The sequence below is a fragment of the Ambystoma mexicanum genome, chromosome 6p (genome assembly GCF_040938575.1).
Source record: "Ambystoma mexicanum isolate Mex_15411 chromosome 6p, UKY_AmexF1_1, whole genome shotgun sequence".
NCBI classification, from domain to species: domain Eukaryota; kingdom Metazoa; phylum Chordata; class Amphibia; order Caudata; family Ambystomatidae; genus Ambystoma; species Ambystoma mexicanum.
In genome coordinates, this window is record NC_090935.1 from 1,053,312,695 (window position 1) to 1,053,335,730 (window position 23,036).

A 23,036-nucleotide genomic window follows, 5' to 3' on the forward strand; every position below is an offset into this window, starting at 1 on the left:
CATAGCCTACCTCCGCTCCACGCTCTCATCTGCTCCACGCTCTCATGCATTCTGTGCTCTCATCTGCTTTACGCTCTCATCCGCTAAACGCTTTCATCCGCTATACGCTCTCATCAGCTATACGCTCTCATCTGCTATACACACTTCATCCTCTCCACCGACATTCATCTGCTCTACCGACTTCATCTGCTCAAGTGATGGCAATGTTCCTTAGAAACAAAGTGGGAAAAAAGAGTCCAAACATACATGTATTGATGTAGCATGTCTTTCGAGTGAGCTTTTCCAATGCAAAGCCAGGCCATACTTTACAAGCCACCTTTTTGAGTTGGTTGGGAGCTTTTGCCCCATGAGCTTGCCTTTGCTAACCTTCCAGCAAAAGAAGCCACACAATCAAGCACAGGCTGTGTTGCTGCCTGACGTTCTTCAGTGGCCTCAGCACTTGGCCCTCAGTGGCCCTACCCTGCACTTGCGCAATCTCAATGTCACCTGGTCTAGTAAGATCGTTGTCTCTGTCTTCCCTCTGTTCCCTCTCCCTTGCCTCGTCACGCCTTGAAACACTTCTGTACAGGCGTGATATAAATGCCATATCACATCATATCAAATATACTGGTAAATTAGAGATCTGCCCTCTGTTATCTTCCCTATAGAGGCTGTCTCTTGCATCAAATATTTGGAAGCACAGGACACTCCTACCCTATTCCTAATGATGAGACCCGTAATCCACATTTCCACCAGTGCCCATTTTATCTCTGAGGTTAGAAACACTTGTAGAACAGATTGCATGTGTCCCTTGAAAGTGTGGATATCTTACTAACCATAAAAGGTGTGGTGCATTGTTTTGTGGCACTGTGTTGTGTACGTGGTGAAAGGGCAAGGACCTGAGGTTTGACTAGGCTTTCAGGTTTTGTGTTGGACTGCGTCACTAAGGTATTGTTGTAGGGGGCCACATTAATTTAATTTGAAACATATGAACTTGGATGTGAAGTCAGCAGGGCTTGTTTGGAAACTACATTTAAGGAGAAGACAAACGTAATGGAAAGGTTTACATTTTATTCCAGGAAACGAAATAGTCATCAGTCTACTCATTACTATAGCAGACCTGAGATGCCTTGCTGCAACATTTGAATTTGAGAATATTACTGTGCTGTGGAACAGGTTTTACACAACCAAATTCGGATCCGTGAACACAATAGAAAGATTTATGAAAACTTGTGGAATGGAAAATGTGCTGATTTGGCTGACACTATTGAAATTGCACGTAACATTGAAATGTCAGAGACCAGGCTAAAGGAACTAAAAGGTGTCCCGGTGTAAGCGGTGTGTATAGTGAATAATGAACACAGAAGGCTCCGAGAAAGCCAGCCCATGCGGGCCAGGGCCAGGTTTTCCGTAACCAGATGAGCACAGCGGGAATACCAAATTAGGGTCACCTCGCCATTGGTAAATCTTGTCCAGGACTTAACAAAATGTGTGTATTTTGTAAAAAGAAGGGACATTTTGCAAAGATGTGAGATGAATAGATGGTAGTCGAGTGAATGTGGAGGGTGAGGACACCAGTGATGCTGAGCGTGAAGATGAGGATGTGGATGTGGTTGTGAGAGATGAGACCAGCAAGGCACATTTTCCCAAGCCATGGTGTGAGTTACATTTTGATGGCCAAGTTGTGGAAGTCATGGCTGATTCATGGTCAAGGGATGCCATCCTACCTAGGCAAGAAAACCTTTGAGAAATATGTTCCACATTCGGATTTACATGGCTCAACCATTGCATCCGGGCGCTTTGAGGACGGAAACATTTATATTATGGGCTTTGTAGTGGCTGAGTGTTTGTATCGTGGTGGATTGGATACCACAAAGGTTCATTGTGCGGAAAGGGGCTTGTCCATTATAGGATGGCCTTTATGGGGTGCTCTCAACAGGAAACTGAACTCTGGTGAAAGAGGCCATTTTTTATGTGTGGATGTGCCTAGAGTTGATGATTTGGTACAACAATATGCAAACGTCTTTTGAGACGAATTAGGACATGCCAAGTGTTTTAAAGTGCTAAAAACAGCATTGTGCCTATTTCTCCTAAGTTTCGCAAGGTACCCATTAATGACTGTGAGGAGCTCAAGGAAATTTTAAAAGATCTGTGCACTAAGGACGTTATTGAGCCGATTGACTCTTTTGAATTGGTGGCCCAATTGTGTTGTTGCAGAAGGCCAGTGGTGAATTGCTGTTGCGTGTTGACCGTAGTTTTAATAAGAACAACGTTGGGCAATGCCACCCTTTCCCAATATGCATGAGCTAGTGTCGTTGATTGGTGACGCAAAATACTATTCTATGCTAGATATGACAAGGGCCTATTGTCAAGTTCACCTACATAAAAAGTCCCATAGACGTTCTGCTTTCCTAGCACCTGAGGCATTGCATCAGTTCAAACGTATGCCTTTTGATCTTGCTACTGCTTGATCTGTCTTCCAGAAGTGAATGGAGGATTTATTTTAGGAATTGAAAGGAGTCATTGCATTTCAGGATGACATTTTGCTTGTTTAACATTCTCTTGATGAAAACTGTGCTATTCAGGCAGATGGTCAAGTATTCTGGACAAGGCTGATCTAACTTTGCAATTACACAAGTACTGCTTTGATAGAAATGAGGTCGAATACTTGTGTCAGACCTTGTCTGGGAAAGGTGTTAAGCCCAAGAAAAAAAATAATTGGCTCAATTGTTCATGCATCTCGGGCCAATAACAAGGAACTGCTCATTTCTTTGTTAAGACTGGTTGAATTGTGTGATAAATTTGTGTCTAACTTTTCAGAGAAGACAGAGAGGTTGAACATTTTATTAAGAACGTATCAACCCTTTGTGTGGGCTGAAAAAGTGGATCATTGTTTGGAGGAAATAAAACAAGAGATTGTACACACTCTAGCATTGAAACATGTTCACATACAATAATAATGTACCATTAATGTAGATGCAAGTGCATGTAGTTTTTGAGCAGTGTTGCTCCAAAAACATGAAAGGAAATTGTGTGCAGTATTCCGTTATTGAGCGGGAAGCACTGACATGATGGAGGGCGGTAAATCATTTTCACATGTATATGTGGGGGGGGGGAAGATTTACTCTCAATACTGATCATAGTAATTGTATTGAAATTGCTCAAGGTAAAGCATCATTGTGCCAGGTTGGAATGGCTAGTGACTAAATGTCAGCCCTGTAAATGCATCATATGTTCATATGTTATTTCCCTGGGAAATGTGTATGTCGATTTCTTGCCGTGCCACACCCTCGATGGTGATATGGAGGCTAGCGATGGGAACTGTGAAGTGGCTTGGATGGATGATTATGTGTTAGAAGTCCAGGGTGTGATTTGGTGGGATAGGGAGGCAACGAATAAGCACACTTGGGTAAATGAGCGGGAGAAAGATATCCACCCATATATATGCAACTTCTGTTCTTATGGGTGGTTCTCTGAAACTAATGTATCGCCTGTGTTCCAGAGTTATTAGAAAATCAGGGATGACCTATTTGTGAGGAATCAAAACGTGCTTAGAAATGGCAAGTTTGTTCCACCGTGCCTGTTCAGAAGTGAAATAGGGAAACATAGCCATCGTTGTCAATAATTGCGTGAGGATTTCTGGTGCCCCAACATGGATCACAATGTTGAAGTGTTTATGCGTGAGTGTAAAGTATGCGTTGGTAGTGTTGCAGAGCACAGTGCTGCAGTTGTGTTCCCAGAATGCCTGTGGCCCAAAACTGCTTTGGATGTAATGGAGCCGTTTCAGACTTTAGGTGAGGTGTGATGATACATGCTTCTAGGCATTGATTATCACTCAAGATGACCCTTATGTTGCTTGTATTTCTAATGTGGCACGTGTGGATTGATTTGGAAGGTTTACCATCAACCATTATAATTGGTGTCCAATCGTTTTCATGTGAAATGCGCAATTTCTTGGTGAAGAGAGGCATAAAACATGCTTACCTCTCAATGTCATCCCGAAGGCAATGGGTCATGTGAGCTGTTCAATATAGTGATCAGGGATCATGTAAAAGTTGGTTTGGAAAATAATTGATAATGGTCACGTGCTTAGCGAAACATCCTAGCGTCATAACGTGCCACACCTCATCCTGTTGCTGAGTTTATGCGTTTGGAGTTGCTTAGGTGAAGATTGCTGTGTACCAGCTTAGTTCCAGGCTGGTCAAAGGCCAGACATTTATAAAAGGAGTCAGATGGGTGTGCGGTTGCAAGTAAACAACAGTCCATGGAAAGTTAAACTGACTTGATCTGGGTCCATAATGTGCAGGTTCGCTGCTGGTGGCCTAGTTAAGGTGAAACTTCTGTTTAAAGTGAGGAAGGTAGGAACACAATATTCCGTGCCCCACAGTGTGCATAGCTCATGGGGCTCCGATGTGCATTTGGAAGATGTACACGATGGGCTGTGTCTATGTTGGGCAGGGTCAACTCCCTTGCATGTCATGATGATAATGCCCATGTCCTGGTTCCATAGAGCTGCCTGACACATGTGAATAGCCATCATTCTGTATCATGCTCCCCAGAAAATGCTCTCCCTCAACCGAATGGTGATAATAACATGGGACCTGGCATGTCACCTGTGCCTGCCGGCAGTGATTCTGCATGAAGTGCACCCTGTAGACCCCATTCGGAAGGTTGACCTAAAATGTTTCAGGATTACATGATGCATTGATTCCCTGCTGGCGTTACATGCTTCCTGCCGGTCTCCACCCATACATGTTAACCTTTTTTCTGTTTAATGTTAAGGGGGCTGAAATGTTGTGTGCACATGTAGAATGTTGGGTGTTGAAGGTATCAGCGGTACTCTTGAGCCGAGCCACTATGCAACCGTACTTGTCTTTTGGTTAATAAAGGCCTGTTCATACTTACTTCACATATCTTCACTTATCAGCTGCAATAATTTCTTACTTTTGCAGGGTCGCTGGACATATACAGTCAACCGGAAGGAAAGGCACACTCATCTCCAACCGGTGAAGGACCGACCTACGTCAACACCCGGCATATAAACCTGCGAGCTCTGCTGACACTCCAGAAAGAGGCCGACATAGCATTCAGTAAATCATTAGACAGTGCCAAAGACATCAGTCCGGGAAAAGACATATTTGATATGAGTGAGTGCATTTTCATATGTTCATCTTTGTGAGGAATGTGTTACTGTGGCAATAAGCCACGAGGTGGTGGGCCAATACCGCCCCAGGTAATGCCCCCGGGGCGAGTTATAGGCCCGAGCAAAGCTGTTAGACCGGGGTACTAATTGCTTTTTTTTTGTTCCGAAACACGTTTCGGAATAGAAAAAAAATAAAAAAATAAACAGCAACAAAAATGGCCGCCGCCATGGAAAGGGAAAACGTAGTCCGTTTTCCCTTTCCATGGCGGCCATCGGGAGCAGACGTAAGTGAGGTTGGGAGGGCGGAAGGGAGGGTATGGGGAGGAAGAAAAAAAAAAAACCTACCGCGGTCTCCGGTGGGGGACGATGGAAGACTCCAGCCGTGTGGAGGCTTGGTGCGCGGATGGCCCCGCTCCGAGTCTCCACACGGCTGGAGGTTTCCATTGTCCCCCGCCAGAGACTGCAGGATAGAAGGTAAGTGGGGTGGGGAGGAAAGAGGGAGGAAAGGCTGGGAAAAAAAAAAAATCTTACCTGCGTCCCCGGCGGGGGACGAAGGAAGCCTCCAGCCATGGGGAGGCTCGGAGCGGGGATTGCCCCGTTTCGAGCCTCCTCATTGACTGAGGGATTGCCACGCCCCTCGCCGGGAACAGAGTAGCCGGCACGCACGGCGTGGACGGGAATACCGTGTGGTATGGCTCGCAAATGAGCCAATCACCAGACAGTATTCCTGTTCAGCCGCACGTGCCGGGTACTAATGAATTTTGCTGCAAAAGAGTGTCCTTAATAATGGGCACTCACGCCCCTGCACACCTTCAAAACTGAACTAGTCCGTCAAAATTTTGGTAAATTACATCTGTCATTCTTAGTAAGGTATCTTGCCATTAAATGGTCTTCAATGTTAAACTTCATCAACATATAGTTCATGAAGACACAACTTCTGATACAGTATATATATCGACTTTTGATTAAAAAATGGTGAGCTCACACGCGTTTCGGGCAGGAGCAAATATCTTTTGCAAATTTCTACTTCTTCCAATTGTGTGATGTATCTGAAGAATAAGTACATAATGAACATAATATCAAAATCATATCTAATGACAATCTTCATTTACTTTCAAGCACACGCTCATCATTGAGGACTGGTTTGCTTAATCACCTTGTTGACTTCTGTTCTGAGAGCGTTACGTCTCTTCAGTCTCTGCCCTAGTCCGTTGTTGTCATGGAACTCATTAATGGTTTCAGTTCGTACCTATCACAAAATATCACCAAAGGAATTTATCATAATTCTATAAACTTTCAGTGTGTTACATCTGTAAAGCACGTCTATTAGCTTACACTAGGCTATATTATCATAGTACCACAAGTACTGGATGTCAGCACAATGGGGTTCTGTTAATAGGGTCAGTCGACTTGTCCAAACTCTATCGCTGTAATAAAAAATAGACTAAGCTCTATTCTTCTGTACCATAAGGTGGATGATGTTAAAAATATATTAAAAAGTGTTGGTCAAATATTATGCGACAAGTCATACCATAATTACTTTCTGGCTGGCATGATCTTGTCTCTTCTCAATGGTTGGAAAGATGCTGTGTAACAGCTCCTTGTCTTTACGTGCTACCTGTAGAGTCTTATATTAAGTATATGGAGTATGGTCAAAGGACCTCATAAGCATGTTCTGATTGTGTAATATAGGCTCATCAGCTTAATTTAATACTCACCACTGTTGGTATTCAAATATGGATTTTTTTTAATAGTCGATGTGCATTCTTCTAATGGTAGCAGAATGTCCTGAAAATAATCGGGATGTGTGAATCACTAATTAAAATTTCACCAAGGGGCAGTTCTAGGCGCTTGCATTGGGCCAGGTATTATCGTTAGCTTACCATCTTTTGCATTACTTTGTTAGGAGCTGGGTTTATTACGCAGTGGGTCTCATTACAAGGATGCTGGTCCGGTAACAACGGTGCCGGTAAGCTTGCCGGTACCGTTGTTACCGGACGGGCAAAATAGCCCGGCTGGGCGGAACGCCACCGGCAAGCAGACCTACACGGTAGCACCGGCACCATTATTAATGGTGCCAGTGCTGCCGGCCTCCCCATTCCCATTGAGCCCTGCGGAGCTCAATGGGAATGGGGTAATAATTACTGTCACCCAGCAATGGGCAATTACCGGTTACGGCGGGCCGGAATGCCCCGGTAATTGCCCATTGCCGGTAATTTCATTAAATATTGACTGCTGTTCTCCTTTTCTATAGTTGCCTTTCCTCTTTACGCCACAATCTCCATCCCCCTAAAACGATCTAGCTAGTATAGACTGTTTGAAGCAGGTGAAAAAGGGAATGGAGCCGTGGTGGTCAGTGGATTTAGCATGCATCAAGGCCATGTCTTTGTGTGAGATGGCACAACCCTCAATTTGCACAATTTTGAGGAAAATAATATGAACTGTGCAAAATTGTGCTATCCTCAGCCCGAAAGGATGGACACCCCATAGGTACGTGGGAAAGGGGACTATAGACTGGGAGTAGAGTTGTCTCTATGGTGAGTAACTTTTACTTTTTGCGTATGTGCTTTGTTTTGGGGACTTGGACTCACCATTTCTGTATGCTGTTCTTCAAGCAGCCTCTCCGTAATAATGCCATATTGCCATGCAAATCCACATTACATAAGAACTGTGACACTGCAGCGCTATGATATGATATGTAATTTATAACGCTCCTGTACACAAGTGTTTCTAGGCATGACAAGACAAGGGGGGGAAGACGGAGAGAGGACAAGACAAACAATCTTACTAGACCTTGTGACCTTGTGTCGTTTAGATTGTGCAAGTGCGACAGCGCAAGAGTGCAGGGGGAAGGGAGAGGGGGAAGTACCAGGGAGAGGGAAGGGGAAGTGCAATCATGGCAGCATTGCTCTTAGTGAGTGCAGCCAGGGCAGCATGGCTCTGGGTAAGTGCAAGGAGGCAGGGGACTTTAGAGCTTACAGTTACAGCCACTAAGTGTGCGGTAGGCCCAGAGGCAGTCTGGTACCCAGTGAGACTCTGCGGGTAGCCAAGCAACCAGTCGACACAGCAGACATGTAGGTTAGCAGAGGAGAGAGAGAGAGAGCAGAGGAGAAAAGGAAGGTCTTGAGCAGCTTCTGGAACTTCAGGTGGTCCGGCTCAGGTTTGTGAGGGCCAGGGAGGCCATTCCAGAGGGAGGCATCTGCAGAGGGGAGAGATGTATTCCCCCACTCTCTGCCTGGAGAAGCGTATGACCCTCAAAGAGTTGGAGGTAGCTGAGCAAAGGGCTCGAGAAGGAAGGTATTTTGGAAGAGAGAGTTGGATATAGTGCAGGCCCCGGTCCCAGAAAGCCTTGTGGATGATGCAGAGGGTCTTGAACTTCTTGATCCTTGAAGCCACCAGGAGCCAGTGGAGGGATTAGTTGCAGAGGGTGGAGTAGAGGGAGGCAGATTGAGAAAGAGGCTGTTGCAGTAGTCCAGCCTAGAGAGAACCAGGGCCCTGGAGACAGTTAGCTTCTGGGGGAAAGTAAGAAAATGAAGAATACCTCTGAGGAGGTGCAACTGGTAGTGGTCCTACTTGGCAAGGTCTGTGATGTGGGGAGAGAAAAAGAGAGTGGAATTGAAGATGATACCATGTGATGCAAGGAGATAAGGAGAGACTGGATGATGTGGTTATCATCTGATTACTTGCTGTCACAGTCCTGGAACCCCTTCTGTGCTTCTTTTGGTTCCATGTGATTATACTGCATTATAAAGGCTGCACGACAAAAGACAGACGTTTTTCGGGCAATTTTATGCAGCCTTCAAAACACAGAGTAACACTATTCTGGGGGTTTCACCCTCAAGTCCCCTTTCCTCCAGCACAACACAGACACAAACACGCTCATGCACTCGCTCACCAACCCCCTCAATCCCACCCATGAAACATTCTTCCCTGACCCCCCGCAAACTCACAAACAAATACACCAGAACACACACAAACACACACTTTCACCCGAGCCCCTCCACACTAAATACACACAGCATGCACACAGGCACACAAAGACCTCATAACCGTCTTTCCCTGCCCTTCCCTCCTGCCTTTCAGCCTCTGTGCGCACTTGTGCGTGCAAGGGACATGACAGTTAAGATTTAGAAAGACCCCTTTGAGTGTTCTCACAGCAGTTTTTCTAAATCGGTCTTTTTATATTTTCGTGCAAACGAAAGAGACATTTTCACTCCATACGCTTCTTTTGTGGTTGCTTCCAGACTCTGTCTGAACTTGCTGCCACTGCTTTGGTAAAGTACACAAGCTACTAAGAGGTTAATATATACCTAGATATGGGAATTCATTTGTGAGGTGAGGGGTTTCAAAAGTATGCAGGGTTACATTTTTTAACAGACAAGGAAACTAGGTTTGGAAGTTATGGCCTGGGAGGCATTTCTAGAGGCAATTCGAGTGAATGACGCAAAGGGCTTCTGGGAATTTGTGACGAGTAGATCCTTCAATAAAGGAAAACAAGGCCTACAGAGCACTCATGTCGGGGCAGCGGAATGGGTCTCCTATTTTGGGACTCTGTATGATGATGGTCGTGTAAGTAAGGAACATTTGTCTGGGGGCCTATCTTTACGCTTCACTTTGGACAAGGTGGTTAAAGCAATAGAGGCCAAGTCACGAAACAGAGCACCTGGCCTGGATGCCATACCGGCAGATCTCTTTATGAGCCAAATTGATCTATGGGCTCTGGTGCTGACCATGGCCTTTAATGCTTGTTTGAGTTCAGGGTATTATCCACCATCTTGGAAGACAGCAACCACCTTTCCCATTTTTAAAAAGGGGACATAACCAAACCCTCTTCATATCACCCCATTTCTCTCTTGGACACCACTTTTAATATTTTTGGCCGGGTACTGTTGGGCCATATAGAGAGGTGGCTTACTGAGGCGGAAATCCCAACCGATATTCAGTTAAGTTTCCGGCCAGGCTTGGGCACAATGGAGCAGGTATTAAATCTGTAATTTTTGGTTTCAAATTTTGTTTTTTGCAAGGGCGAGACAGTCTACATCGCGTTCATGGACTTAAGCATGGCCTTCGACAAAGTTGATTGTGCCAAGTTGTGAGCTGTGCTTGAGTCTATGGGCTTCCCTGTGGACATCCTTTGTGTGTTATGGTGGATTCACTCAGATAAAAAAGCTAATGTCCGGTTTGGTCCGGGGGGCAGGTCCACCGAGTGGTTTGATATTTTACTGGGTGTTTGCCAGGGATGTGTTTTGGCCCCCATACTCTTTACTCTCTATATAAATGGGCTTCTGCGTGCTTTGTTGAGTACTGGTGTGGATTACCTGAGATTTGGTGGCAGGCCGTTCCCGCTTCAGGCATATGCTGATGACACGGTACTTATAGCCAGAACCCCAAGGGCCTTGCAGGCCCTGGTTGATGCATAACCCTCCTTTATGACCAGTCTAGATCTTAAAATCAATTCCACTAAATCAGCGGTGATGAGCTGTAGTGGAGGCAGAACGCTTATTAAAATGCGCCCCATAATCTGCAAGGGGGACGTTATCCCAACGGTGGCTGAGTACGATTATTTTCGGGGTTAGATTTTCAGAGACCCTGACAGGAACGGAGCATGTGAAAAAACAGTCACTCAAAATGTGTCAATATTTGGGGAGTCTTTCACGTTTCTCTGCTCATTGTAAAGGCCAACACCTGGAATCGACCCTTAAGGTATACTCTATGCAAGTAAAACCTGCCCCATAATATAAAGCAGCCTTACGGGGGTACTGCAAGCCTGGTGACATGCAGGCCAGGGAAAATTGATATTTCAAGATGCTTTTGGGACTTTCTGGTTCTTCCTCCTGTGCCTATGTGCATAGGGAACTTTGGTATGGTCTTTCTGGAGGATGATTGGTCGGTTGCCCCAAGAACCCTATGGCTGAGAATATGGGGAAATAAACATGCCACGCTATGTCACTTTATAATGAAAGCAACATTAAGTAGGGACTGGTGGGACACAATACCCTGGCTGAGGTCCATAAAGGAGCTACTGTCTAAGGCTAATGTGCCGGCTGTACCACCTTTGACCATGATGTTAATACAGCAGGAAGTGAAATTATTGAAGGAAGTGATAATTGGTGAAACCGTGGCCAAACGCACAAATGTACCATCCGTGACATTAGTGGATGGTTTTCAACAGTCTACATGCAGGACATCAACTCTGCAGCCGTATCTTGCCTGGGCCAGGAAAAAACATCAAAGCTGGCTCATTACAAGGGCACGGTTTCATTGCTTACGGCTGAGAGGTTATACGATGAACTGGGCGGGTCATCCAGATGACTCAAGCTGCCCTGTGTGTGGTGCCCCGAACGGAAGTTTGAGTCATTTCATTTTGTTAAGAGACCGTAAGAAAATGGACTATCCTGCAGGTTTTAAAATCCACAGACTTTCGTCAATATGAGGAAGCAATGTCTTGTCTACTAAGGGCAGAAACGAAATTGACGGCCTGGGCCCTGCTGCTGTATCTGTAGGCTGCTATGTTTCACAGAACAGGTTTTTTAAGAGGACAAGCTATTCTCTTATAAGTTTATGAAATTGTGCGCTTTACCTGCTATTTCTCTTTTTAAATTGTTTAATTATGTAATGGTGATTGATTCATTTAACATGCACAAATGGACTATGTTTAATCATTGATGTTATATGTATGCGTTTGATGAATATTTGTATTCTAATAAACATTTACAATCAATCAACATACACGTGAGGTGTCTGTTTTTGAGGGTGAACTCACGACTGAAAATATCTACTGCTCCAGCGGACAGTTCCCTTCATCGAACACCTTGAACCTGGGCCCATACAAACATACTCCATAGCTCCCTGTTGTGTTACACACTTTCCAACGGCTTCATGACCATTCTAAACACAGGCAACTCCTCCATACCCTGCCAACTTCACGAAATAACTTTGTACACTTTCCTCACGCATTTAAATCCTACTCACCACAGGCAATTTACATTTCTTCTCTTGTCCATAGAATATTAGGAAGTGGTCTCCAGTTTCTACTCCATAAACCTAAACTGCCAGACTGAGCATGTGGGCTTTTACAGAGAGTTGGACCCACCTTGTAGACTCTCTCTTGTGAAAGGAAACTCAGGTGTGTCTCTTCTGACAGCTGGTGTAGGAATTGACTGGTGGGCCCGGCCCTTAATGAAGCCTTCCAGTCTGATTTGGCACTTGGCTCTGGCTAGTCCATCCTTTTGGGTGGTCCTCCCGCTGGTAGACACGCCCTGTCACTACCCTCGGATCGTCTCCCTTAGCCTATCTGTACGAGAGTTCAGGTCTTGTGTGATGGATGGCTGGCTGACTGTTGACTTCCCCATCCTAATTTAGGACCCTCTTGTTCCCGCTGTAATGTTTATTAGATTCCTCCAAAGGCATGAGGGAAGCAGAGTGTTCGTGGGCTGCTGGTTATGTTGGACCACCATTTCTGGATTCTCTAAAAGGGGTGGCAAATGGACTGTCCCACCAACGAAGCCCCCCCATTATCTGCATGCTTGGGGATGCATCGGGCTACCTTGATTCCTAGAGTGAAGCAGGGGACTTTCCACTTTGCAGTGCTTAATAACTAATTATTATAATTGTTTTTTTAATAACACGCTTAGTGCCAACAGTGGTTTCTAAGCGCAGGATTGGGATTCGAACCTGTGTTCTGCATTGTCTTGCTTCCAAGACAAATGTGTTGCCCCTGAGCTATTCTTCCTCCCCTACAGTGGAGCCCTAGGCCTTAAAGTCAAAGCGAGTGTTTGAAATGATTTGTCAACACAAGTTATATTATGTTTAGAAACTTTAATGCCACGCCAATCCTCACTGTAGTGGTCTGACGGTGTCGCGGGCTCGCGGCTTGTCTGAAAATGCCGTTTTCCGCGGTCTGTGGAGGAAAGGTGAGAGGGAAGGAAGAGTGGAAGTAAGAATAGTGAACAGGCATACAAAATATGAAAGGCTTGCGTGAAAGGGTAGGTGATTGTAGTAGTGTGGGTGCATGCGTAGTCATTGGGCCTCATTCCGAGTAGGGCGTTAAGGGATAACGGGCACCGGTAAGGAGACCGGTGCCGGTAATCCCTTACCGCCCTACTACGAGGTCCCTTAGCGGGTCCCTTCCTTAAAGCCTGGTCTGACCTGGCGTTATGGACGGGACCCGTTAAGGGACCTGGGTGCAAATAACGGGCTTGACATACGCCAGCCCGTTATTTGCGCCCTCCCCATTCCCATTGAGCCCTATGGGGGCTCAAATGGGAATGGGGAATGGTTTGGTGAATGGTGACTTACCGGTCCCGCCAAGGTCTGACTAGACCGGTAAATCCCCATTGCACCAAACCGGACACGGTACCATTATTGGTGGCAGCCATGGTGCAAATAGCGCCATGACTACCACCAAACTCGGAATGAGGGCCATTGTCAGTGGATCAGACAGAATGCTCATCGGAGGGAACAACTGAACATCTTGGCCAGAATCTCAAAAACAAGTGCAAATAAAAAAAAGAGAAGAGGATGCGCCTTTTTAATTTGCACTTGTTTGAGAAATGCGCAGGTCACCTTCTTCTGAAAGGTGACCTTGACATTTCTGTGGCGCTGGACAGCAGCGCAGAAGATGCGCTATCTAGCCCATTCTATACATTCCTGTTGGGAGCCCGCTCCTAGCACCCAGATAAGTGCTTGGAGTGCATTTCATAGTGACAACCCATCACAGTATTGTGAAGAACATGATATAGCATTTCTTTTCCCAATTTGAGGGATAGAACAGCAAGTGACACAACAGCGGTATTTACCGCTGCTTTTCTACTTTAAAACATGAATGACAGGGGCATTCTCCTGCACCTGAACTAATCATTCACCTTGATGCCATTTGTTTACGCTCATCTTAAAATTCATCCTGTTTTTGGAGAAGGGATTCACATTAAAATGCGTGGAAACGCTCCTTTCTTTCTGCAAATGCACAGAGGGGAAAAACAGGACACTTGAATATGCACTTTCAAATGCCCTTTGTGCATTGGGCACATCTATTTTTTGGTGAAGGTGGTCTGATGCGTCTAATCATTTGTGGCAAAACATATTTGGAGAATCTGGCCCCTGGTGTAGGGTGACCAGATTTTTCTTTAAACCCGGACGGGACATTGAAACAGAAGTAGGACTAAAGTAAATACACATACAACTTTAGTCCTACGTCTATGCCACTGGCATGTTGCAGGGGAGGTGGGGGTGGCGGGGAGGGGGTGTACTAACATGCACCCTCCTCTATTGGAGGAGAGCAATGGAGTGGAAGGGGGAGGAAATGGGTGTGTGAAAAGCATTTCAAGCACCCTTTCATGCAAAAAGAGTTGCGCCGGGACCCGATTTTGGGATTCCAGAATCAGGTCCTGGCAGAAAAAAGGGACTGTAGCCGAAAACCCGGACGGTGTTTATAAAATTAAAAAAAACCTGGGACGTCGGGTGATTTCCCCAGACTGTCCCTGGAAAACCCGGACGTCTAGTCACCCTACCCTACGTTTCCCAGTGATGATAGTTTCTAGTACATGTGAATTCGTTACTCCTATTCAGAGGCCTATCCAGGATTATCTAATGGATGGGGCCTGAAACGAATGTAGTGGAGCCCACTGCAGTGACTTTTACATCTGTAAATGCCCAGACAGCGCTGCTAAGTGGGCACTTACAGGTTTTGGTGGGCCTTGCCCGCTCAGGCCTTACCCTGTCAGTGCCTCTGCTACTATTAGAGAGTGCTTGTGTCATGTAGCAGGGGTGTGCTCAAGCGTGCTCTTGAAGGCTGGAGGCATGATTGAGCATTTCCTGCCAATATCCAGATAATGGCTGTGGAATTGTTCAGCCAATTCTCAGACATGACCAAGCCTACAGTTGGCTGTGGAAAGGAGGAGTAGTGAAAAGAGGGTTACCCGCACCCTTTGAGAACCAGACATCGATAGCCTCCCAGTGAGGGCACGCTCACTAATGAGTCTCGTGCGTGTTGTAGTGATGTAAAGTGCACATGTGGAGACCTTCCCAATGAAAAAAGGACGACCTCTCTGTTGAAATGGAGAGGTCTGCAATATGACACAACAGCACATCAGCTGCTCCATTTTAGAACTGTATAAGAAAGTCTCCATTTCATCACAGAGGGTTATAGAATCAGTGAACTGACAGTTAATCCGGCAATGTGGATACATGCGGCCAATCCAATCCATGCCTAACTACCAATCAGCAGGACAGCCGCCGCCCGCCCAAACAGGCCTCCCAGTGACTACATTGCAGAGTGCCAAACGCATATAAATGCAGTTCTACAATACTTATCAAAGGAGAACATACGGGCAAATCAAAGTATAAATGAGGCTATGCAACATCAAAGAGGTTAAGATGTTTCCGTGAGGCTTGCAGCACTCCTTGACACCACAACTATTCATTTTCTAAGGTAAATAAGAACAATGCTTTCCTTTCTGGTGGTCATTTCTTTATTATTGTATTTATTGAGGGCGTGCCTAGCTTCGAGAAGCAATGGAGCGCTTTACAGAGGTATATAACAGTACAGATACATAACAGAGCACTTTTCAGAGGTGACAACAGAACAAATATACAGCAGGGGTGGGCTACAGAGGGGCTCAAAGGAGGGGTACAGCTGTACTGGCTGCCAGGGAGGAGAGGGAAGGGCAGCGTCTAGTCAGTTAGGTGGGACTCCACAGGAATGGAAACTTACCGTTCTGCCGCCGCCCGTAATATCCCAGAACTACCGGGATATCAGGCAGCGGAAACGGTAAACCGAGGTTGCCGGTAGGCCGCTGCAACCTCGTAATGAGGGCCATGGTCTAAAATATATTTTTCCACCAGAAACTTGATAACACCAAAAAAGACCATTACCTAATATTCAGAAACTTAAATTAATGTAAAATTGCCCACATATAAAAAATACTATGGGCCTCCTTCCCAGTTAGGCAGTAATTCTGTGGTAATTCTGCTGAATTACCACCAAAATCAAAACCAGTTACCACCACTTGGTCCCGTGGGTTTACCACAGGATTAAAAGTGGTGGTAGGGCTCCATTGGAGATTTTTGGCAGAATTACCACCAGCGGTATTACCGAGTGGTAATTCTGCCGATTTTGGTGGGATAAGTGGAGGATTTACAGAGGTGAATTCTCCACTTTTCTCACTAAAATCAGCAGAATTACCACTCAGTGATTCCACTGGCAGTAATTCTGCCAAAATGTGTAATTTGGTTGTGCGGCGAAAAAGGAGGTAATTCGGTAACTGCCCCAAAAATTGCAGTAACTGAATAACCTCCACTTTTTCCCGCACCACCAAACTCAGAATGATGCCTTATGTGTTTGTTTTTTAACAAATGTATTCTAAACGCCATACATTTCCCTTTCTATTCAATATGTTATGTTATGTTATTTTGCACTCTTATAGCGCCTTATATACCATTGGTATGGTCTGAAAATATAGTATGGTATGGTATGGTATAGAAAAATTGGCGATATACAGATTCTAGAATCTATGCACAATGATAAATATATATGTATTTATGTTACAGTACCTTTAATATTGTGCACGCTGTCTATAAACGTTTGAAATGCAACACCCCATGTATCTCAGAAGTTGGACTCCTGCCTTTGCATCCACCTGGAAATCTTCTTTACCTCCGATTTAACCTACTCATGATGTCTGAAATTAGGATATGCAACGCACTATACAATGTCAAGAGTACAAGCTCCGTCCTTGTGAACATCCACCATAGCTGCTAACCTACCGTGTGTCATGCTTTACACCTTGACCCAGTCCTGATTTTTCTGATTGCATGAGGCAACGTGTAGTTAATTTTTTCCCATTGAAAGTATGGGTCTCCAAGTCCCAGCATGCAACGGGGAAAGACAGCATCGGATTGCGATGCCACGACAACGGACAACTTGGAAGCTACGACCCACCTTTTTGCCAACAATTACTGAGGCAGGCCATTGGAACAGAAAGGGCCGACAGTTGATGTCTGTCACCTTGTGGGATTACGAAAAAATCCTAAAAACAAACACGATAGATTAGTGGATCTTTCCCTGCGGGATTGATCAGGTTTCAAGAGCCGAGCCGTAACTCCATTATTCTGCAAAACTGTTACAATGATTACATGTAAAGGCCTGAACCTAGACAAAGCATTGCACAGCCCATTTATTTTGACGCAGCTCGTGGTCTGTGATATAAATGTCCAATTGGACACAGTGCTACCATTTTTGGAGAAACCTTCCTCAGGTCCTAACCGAGACAGTTTACATAAACTGTGGTGGGAGGTGTTATGGAGCCGGCTATTGGCATCAAGCCGGGCCCCTGTTGGTGCTATGGGACACCAGCACTACGGAGGCTTTCTGCCTCAGGGGATTGTTGAGGGACACCCGGTCTTGGATGGGGGCAGGGCGGGCCTTACCCAGCGCATGTGGACCCTGGCCACCTTGCACCAAGAGAGCCCCATGGCAACATGGCCTGCAGGCCCGTGCTCACATGGTGTGGGCCTGCAGGCCTGAAATGGGACACAGACTCAGGTCATTCCATCTTGGAGTCTGCAGTCGGTCTACTACACGTGCCTGCAGGGGCTCCTTTTATTAGATTGGCCCATGACACAGTCATGGCCCATTTTAAAAGGGCAATACAAGTGGGAGGGACATGGGAGGTCACATCACAACATTCCTCCTTTTTCATAACAAACAAACAAATGTTAACACAAAATAAATGATTCCCTCCCCTGTTACAGAACAACATTCTTTGGGCTACTTAAGAGTTGCGGGGCCAACAACAAATAGCATATGCCACTGCTACACGTATGGGGCTCACATATTATCTAAACATATAACACATATCAACACATAACCCGCAGAAGACAGTCACGGTTGGCGAATCGCCAGTGGAATGTTAGCAGTTCGACCACATGTTACAAAACCCTTTATTAAACTGCGGTGTGGAACTACAACCACTGAATGACGCCTTTGGTAGCTGCTGGCACCATATAGAGCACACCTACAAACGGCGGGGTCACAGCTTCACGTAACAATTCTTTACTCAGGCCACTGTAAGCGTGTGGCTAATATGCAGGCTCACAGCATCAAAACATGTGTTTACTGAGTCCTCTTTAAGCTATTTCAGGACTGCAGGAGACCAGTTCACTTTCCGTAAGTGTCCGTTCAGGATAGTCACTTCCACAGGTCCGGGTCCATTGATGGTACAGTTCAAAACCGGGAAAGCCGCACCTGGCGGGTACCAGGGGCCACATCGGCTTAGTCCCTTGATGTAGGGGCAGGCAGTGAGACGGGCGTAGCAGGGTGTCCAGGCTGCGCCACGTTCAGGCTCAGTCAGTCCCTTTTGATGTCGAGGCAGGGCAGCGAGACGCGGGTAGAGGGGCAACTAGACTGTGCCACATGATGTTGACAGGGCATGGGGTGACAGGATATCACTCACCCCCCTTTCTTGGCCATGCTCCCCCAGTCAGGAGTGTCACTTTGCTACAGGGCACAGGAGGGCGCATAAGCACTCGTGAGGAACTGCAACCCTTACTTTGTCCGTTGCACCGCTTCTTGGTGGGAGGTGTCAGGGGATCATGACGTTGGTTGGCCAGACACAGGTGATAGGGTGTCTGGGCTGTGCCACTTCTTCTCTTCCTGGCAGGAATCCCTCCATTATTCCTTCTTTCAGGCAGGACGATAGAGCCGGTGATGTCCCAGTTTGCTGGTGGCAGGAATTGCCCCCAGGGCCACATCGGCCTGGCCCGTGATGGCGTGCCCGGTAGGGCACATGCCAGTGGCAGGATGTTGGGACCACTTGCCGGGCCAGGAGGGTGACACCGGTTGCAGAGCAATGAGGCCACTTGCCACATAGTTCTCTCCTCCAGGCAGGACCGCGCACATCAGTGGTAGGGTGACAGTGGGGGCCTGGTGACGCTAGTGGCAGGGTATCAATTGGTGCGACACAGCCACTCCACTTCTTTCTTCAGGCAGGAGACATTAGCATGACACTGCGGGCACAGTCACTCGCCCAGGCATGAGCTGCATTCTGGAGCTGCATCATTCGTTGCTGGCGCTCCCTGTAATTTTCAGTTTACTCTCCCCATTGCCAGCTGGCCCTGGGATCATAGGGGGGCATCTGTATTTGCTTTTCATACTCTGACAACGAGTAGTGAGTGCACCCATCACCGCTGTCATGGCCTGCGGTCTGCAGGGGTCCATACACTTTGTTTTCATTGCGCCCTTGTGGAGCGCTTCTTTCTTTCACCGCCAGCGGCCCAGGATTTTCAGAGGGCACATGTGCATCTTGTGGCAGGCTACGACGTAGAGCTGCTGCATTCCACCTTCTGCTCCGACGCAGAGCATGTTATTAATCACCGCTGAGTGGCCCGGGATCTCGCTGGGACCAGTGAGCGCCGCATCCTTTCCACCACCGGGCCCGGGATGCATTTTTCTTTATTTGGTAGCTCCGATCTTAGAGCTTCATTTCACTGCCGCAGGGACCGGGATCTCAGTGGGGGCTCCGTCAGCGGCGTGGCACGACACAGGATGGTGCTGTCCCTTGCGGGGCCACTCATCTCCTGTTCTTGGCCGCTGCACAAGCACCCTCCTCGCAGAAGGCCGCAGCCATGGAGGATTCACCGGCAGGGCTCTTCCTCCAGGATAAAGCAGGGGATGCCCCTTCCCTTCTCTTTCTCTCTTTCCGGGGGGAGGGTGGGTCAGCAGAAATCTCTCCCCAGGCTGAAGGTCTCTCTTTTCTCGCAGCTGCGGCTGCTCCGTTTCTTCTCCCCTCATGGCAGCGGATGCCATAGGCAGGGTGCGTATGTCGCTGGGGGGTGCAGGCACACTCCGATCCTGGCCTCAGGAGCACCCTCATGAATGAGGGCCGGGGCGAAGCATGCAAGGACATCCCTGCACTTCTCCACGGCGGCGATGGACTGCCACTCCTCCTCCTTTCTCCCTCCTCCTTCTTCCCACGAAGCAGAAAATGAGGGACAGGAATGGAGAGGGGGACGTCGCAGGGGTTCTGCTCCTCGTCACCATTGTTATGGGGGCCGTCCATTGGCATCATGCCGGAAGCCGGTTCCCTGTCTGTGCTATGGGCGACCAGCACCACAGAGGCCTAGTGCCTCAGGAGATTGCCGGGGGACACCCTGTCTTGGATGGGGGCAAGGCCTTACACAGTGCATGCGTACCCTGGCCACCTTGCTGGCAAGAGAGCCCCATGGCAACATGGCCTGCCGGCCCGTGCTCACACAGTGTGGGCCTGCAGCCCTGAAATGAGACACAGGGCCTCATTACACATTAGGTGGTAAGGGGTTAACAGGGCCGGTGGAGCTGCCGGCCCCGTTAACCCCTTTTCAGAGTCAGAGGGTAAAAAAGGGGGAACATAACTCCTATTCAATGCTCCCTGTCCCTGCCTTGAAAAACCACAAAAAATCATTTTACTCCTGACTTTACCACCTTTATTTACACTCCAGAGACTTCGAAAATTAGCTCCCAAATATTTACTTTGAATATATCCCCAAGACTATTTGTTACAAATTAATTTAACAATTGTCTGAAAATAATGATTTAATTAGTTCTGCTAAGGAGGACCACTTTTCTCCACCCCTTTCCTCAATGTTTGTTTGTTTGGTTTATTTATTTTTAATGCGCGCCGGACCCAAGGGTATCAGGGTGCCGAAGATACAAGAATACTTTCAGCTTAGGGCTACACAGTAGTATAAAAGGATGGGCCAACACATGCAGACACTGGTAAGTACATACAGTAGGAATAAGCAATGCAACGTTACAAAGTTAAGATAGGATTCAACATAAGCTGGGCCTTCTGATATCTATTTAAAGTGCAAGAAATAGTAAAGACAAATGGAGAGTAATGTCTTTCTGTACACATGTTAATAATATTTAGTTCTATTAAGGAGGACCACTTTTCCCCCCCACTCCTTTCCTCAATGTCTTTCTGTACACATTTTAAGAATATTTAGTTCTGTTAAGGAGGACCACTTTTCCCCTACCCCTTTCCTCAATGACTTTCTATACAAATGTTGAAAAGTCTTTTTTTTTTTTTACAAATTCTTGCCTTTCTTGTTTCTTAGAGCCATTTGAAGATGCCTTGAGGAAGCAGTCTGTGGGACCTGGACTGAACAAGGCTGCATCAGTAGACTGTTGCAGTCCTTTATTGTCGAGAGCTGCGTTCTTGGCTTCGAGAGAGGAGCTGCACTCAGAACTGTGGTACCAAGGAGAGATGAGCCGGAAAGAAGCAGAGAATCTGCTCGTGCAAGATGGAGATTTTCTGGTCAGGAAAAGTGCCACAAACCCTGGGTCTTATGTTCTGACTGGCATGCACAATGGCCAGTCGAAACACCTCCTGTTGGTAGATCCTGAAGGAACGGTAAGCGTTATAATATTTTTTATTTTATTTTATTATTTGTATTTAACCAAATTGATTTTTACAACAAAAAAAAAAGAAATTGTCGGTCCACACTTCGTAGAAGTACAAGAAAAAATTTCGCAATTTTGCCGTTTTGGTACTTTAGGACACCACTATTGATGAAGGTAGGGTAATTGGGCTAGAACCTAAGGGCTGGAGACTTACTCCCCAGAGTTCAGAGTTAGGTGAAGTGCTGCGAATTAGCTCTTTTTAAAGCCCCAATTAAAAATTTAGCTACCATCCGGGACCATTTCGCGGAATCGCCTGCCATCAGGCGGGACCAAACAGTCTCTTCTTCTAAAACAGAAAAGTCTGATGTTAGTGGTGCTAAGTACGAGTGTCTTTCGGCTGTTAGAGCTGGACAGGATAAAAGGAGATGGCGAATAGTTTCGACCTGATCTGTGACTTAACACAGTCGGCAATTTGATCCCGTTGAACAAGCACGAATAGCCAGAATTTTCTTTGTGTGGAGGATGTTCAGTCGTGCACGCATAAAAGTTTTCCTGAGTTCTTTCTCTGGAAATTTTTCAACGTACTTCAGTGGGACCTTTAACTGATTGAAAGCCGAAGGTAGATGATGTAGAGACTTGTAAAGTAATGTTTTTTCACTTGTATTTATCCAATCCTGGAGCTCTAGCTTCTTTTTAACCCGTCCAGGGTTCGTGAGTAAGGTTTCTTCTGAGCAGGCGATATCTTCTACTGTTTTCTGCACTTTTTCCCCCAGCAGCTAATGGTTTGCAAGAGCCTTTCTTGATTTCAAGTGCCACAACCTGAAAAATTGGTAGCGAGCTTGGATCCAAAATTTTTCTGTATAATTGGACTGTGCTTTGAGCCACCACCGAGGCTAAGGACGGAAGACCCAAGTCCCGTCGAATAGCCGACATGGGGGCAGATTTGGGCAAGCCCAATACTGATTTCCAAAAGAAACCCTCTAACTTGACCCAGATCTCTGGGGGCAAGTTTAAGTTCGCTGCCATACCATAAGTCATTGTTGGGATAACTTTCGCTTTGTAAAATTGGAGTGCCGGTGTCCAAGAAAACTTTCCAAATTTAAGATCCAAAGCAGGGGTTTGGGCCGTCAGATTTCTTATCTTCTCCCATAGTGAGTCCTGAAGGGATTTGTCATTTGGAGAGTTGTCAAATTGAATACCCAAGTATTTAAAGTCTTTTACCACTTCGATTTTAGTCTTTTCCAAAAACCAAGATGGCTTGTTCTGGGTTTCTTTAATTGATTTCGAGAACGTCAGAATTTTTGTTTTCTTTTTATTGATTTGCAAGTTGTTTTGTTCCATATATGTGGTTAGGTTGGTCAATTGTCTCTGCAGTCCTACGGCCGTCTGATCGATAAGGACTAGATCATCGGCGTACCATAGTCTAGACACTTTGCAATTTCCCAATTTTGGAGCGAATGAACGGACACTTTTTTCTGACTCTTGAAAGTCACCAATAAAAGCTATGAAAAGTACTGGGGCTAAGGGACAGCCCTG

General features: G+C 46.3%; 1 protein-coding gene across 1 annotated transcript in view; it reads left to right on the forward strand.

Annotated features, from left to right (window-relative positions):
- Positions 1-23,036, forward strand: part of SHC3 (SHC adaptor protein 3) — a 507,698-nt gene that overhangs the window by 444,406 nt on the left and 40,256 nt on the right. Inside the window, exons 10-11 of the mRNA XM_069625657.1 lie at positions 4,932-5,126; positions 21,215-21,510. Of these exons, the coding sequence (XP_069481758.1) occupies positions 4,932-5,126; positions 21,215-21,510 (491 nt within the window). The remainder of the gene's footprint in view (positions 1-4,931; positions 5,127-21,214; positions 21,511-23,036) is intronic.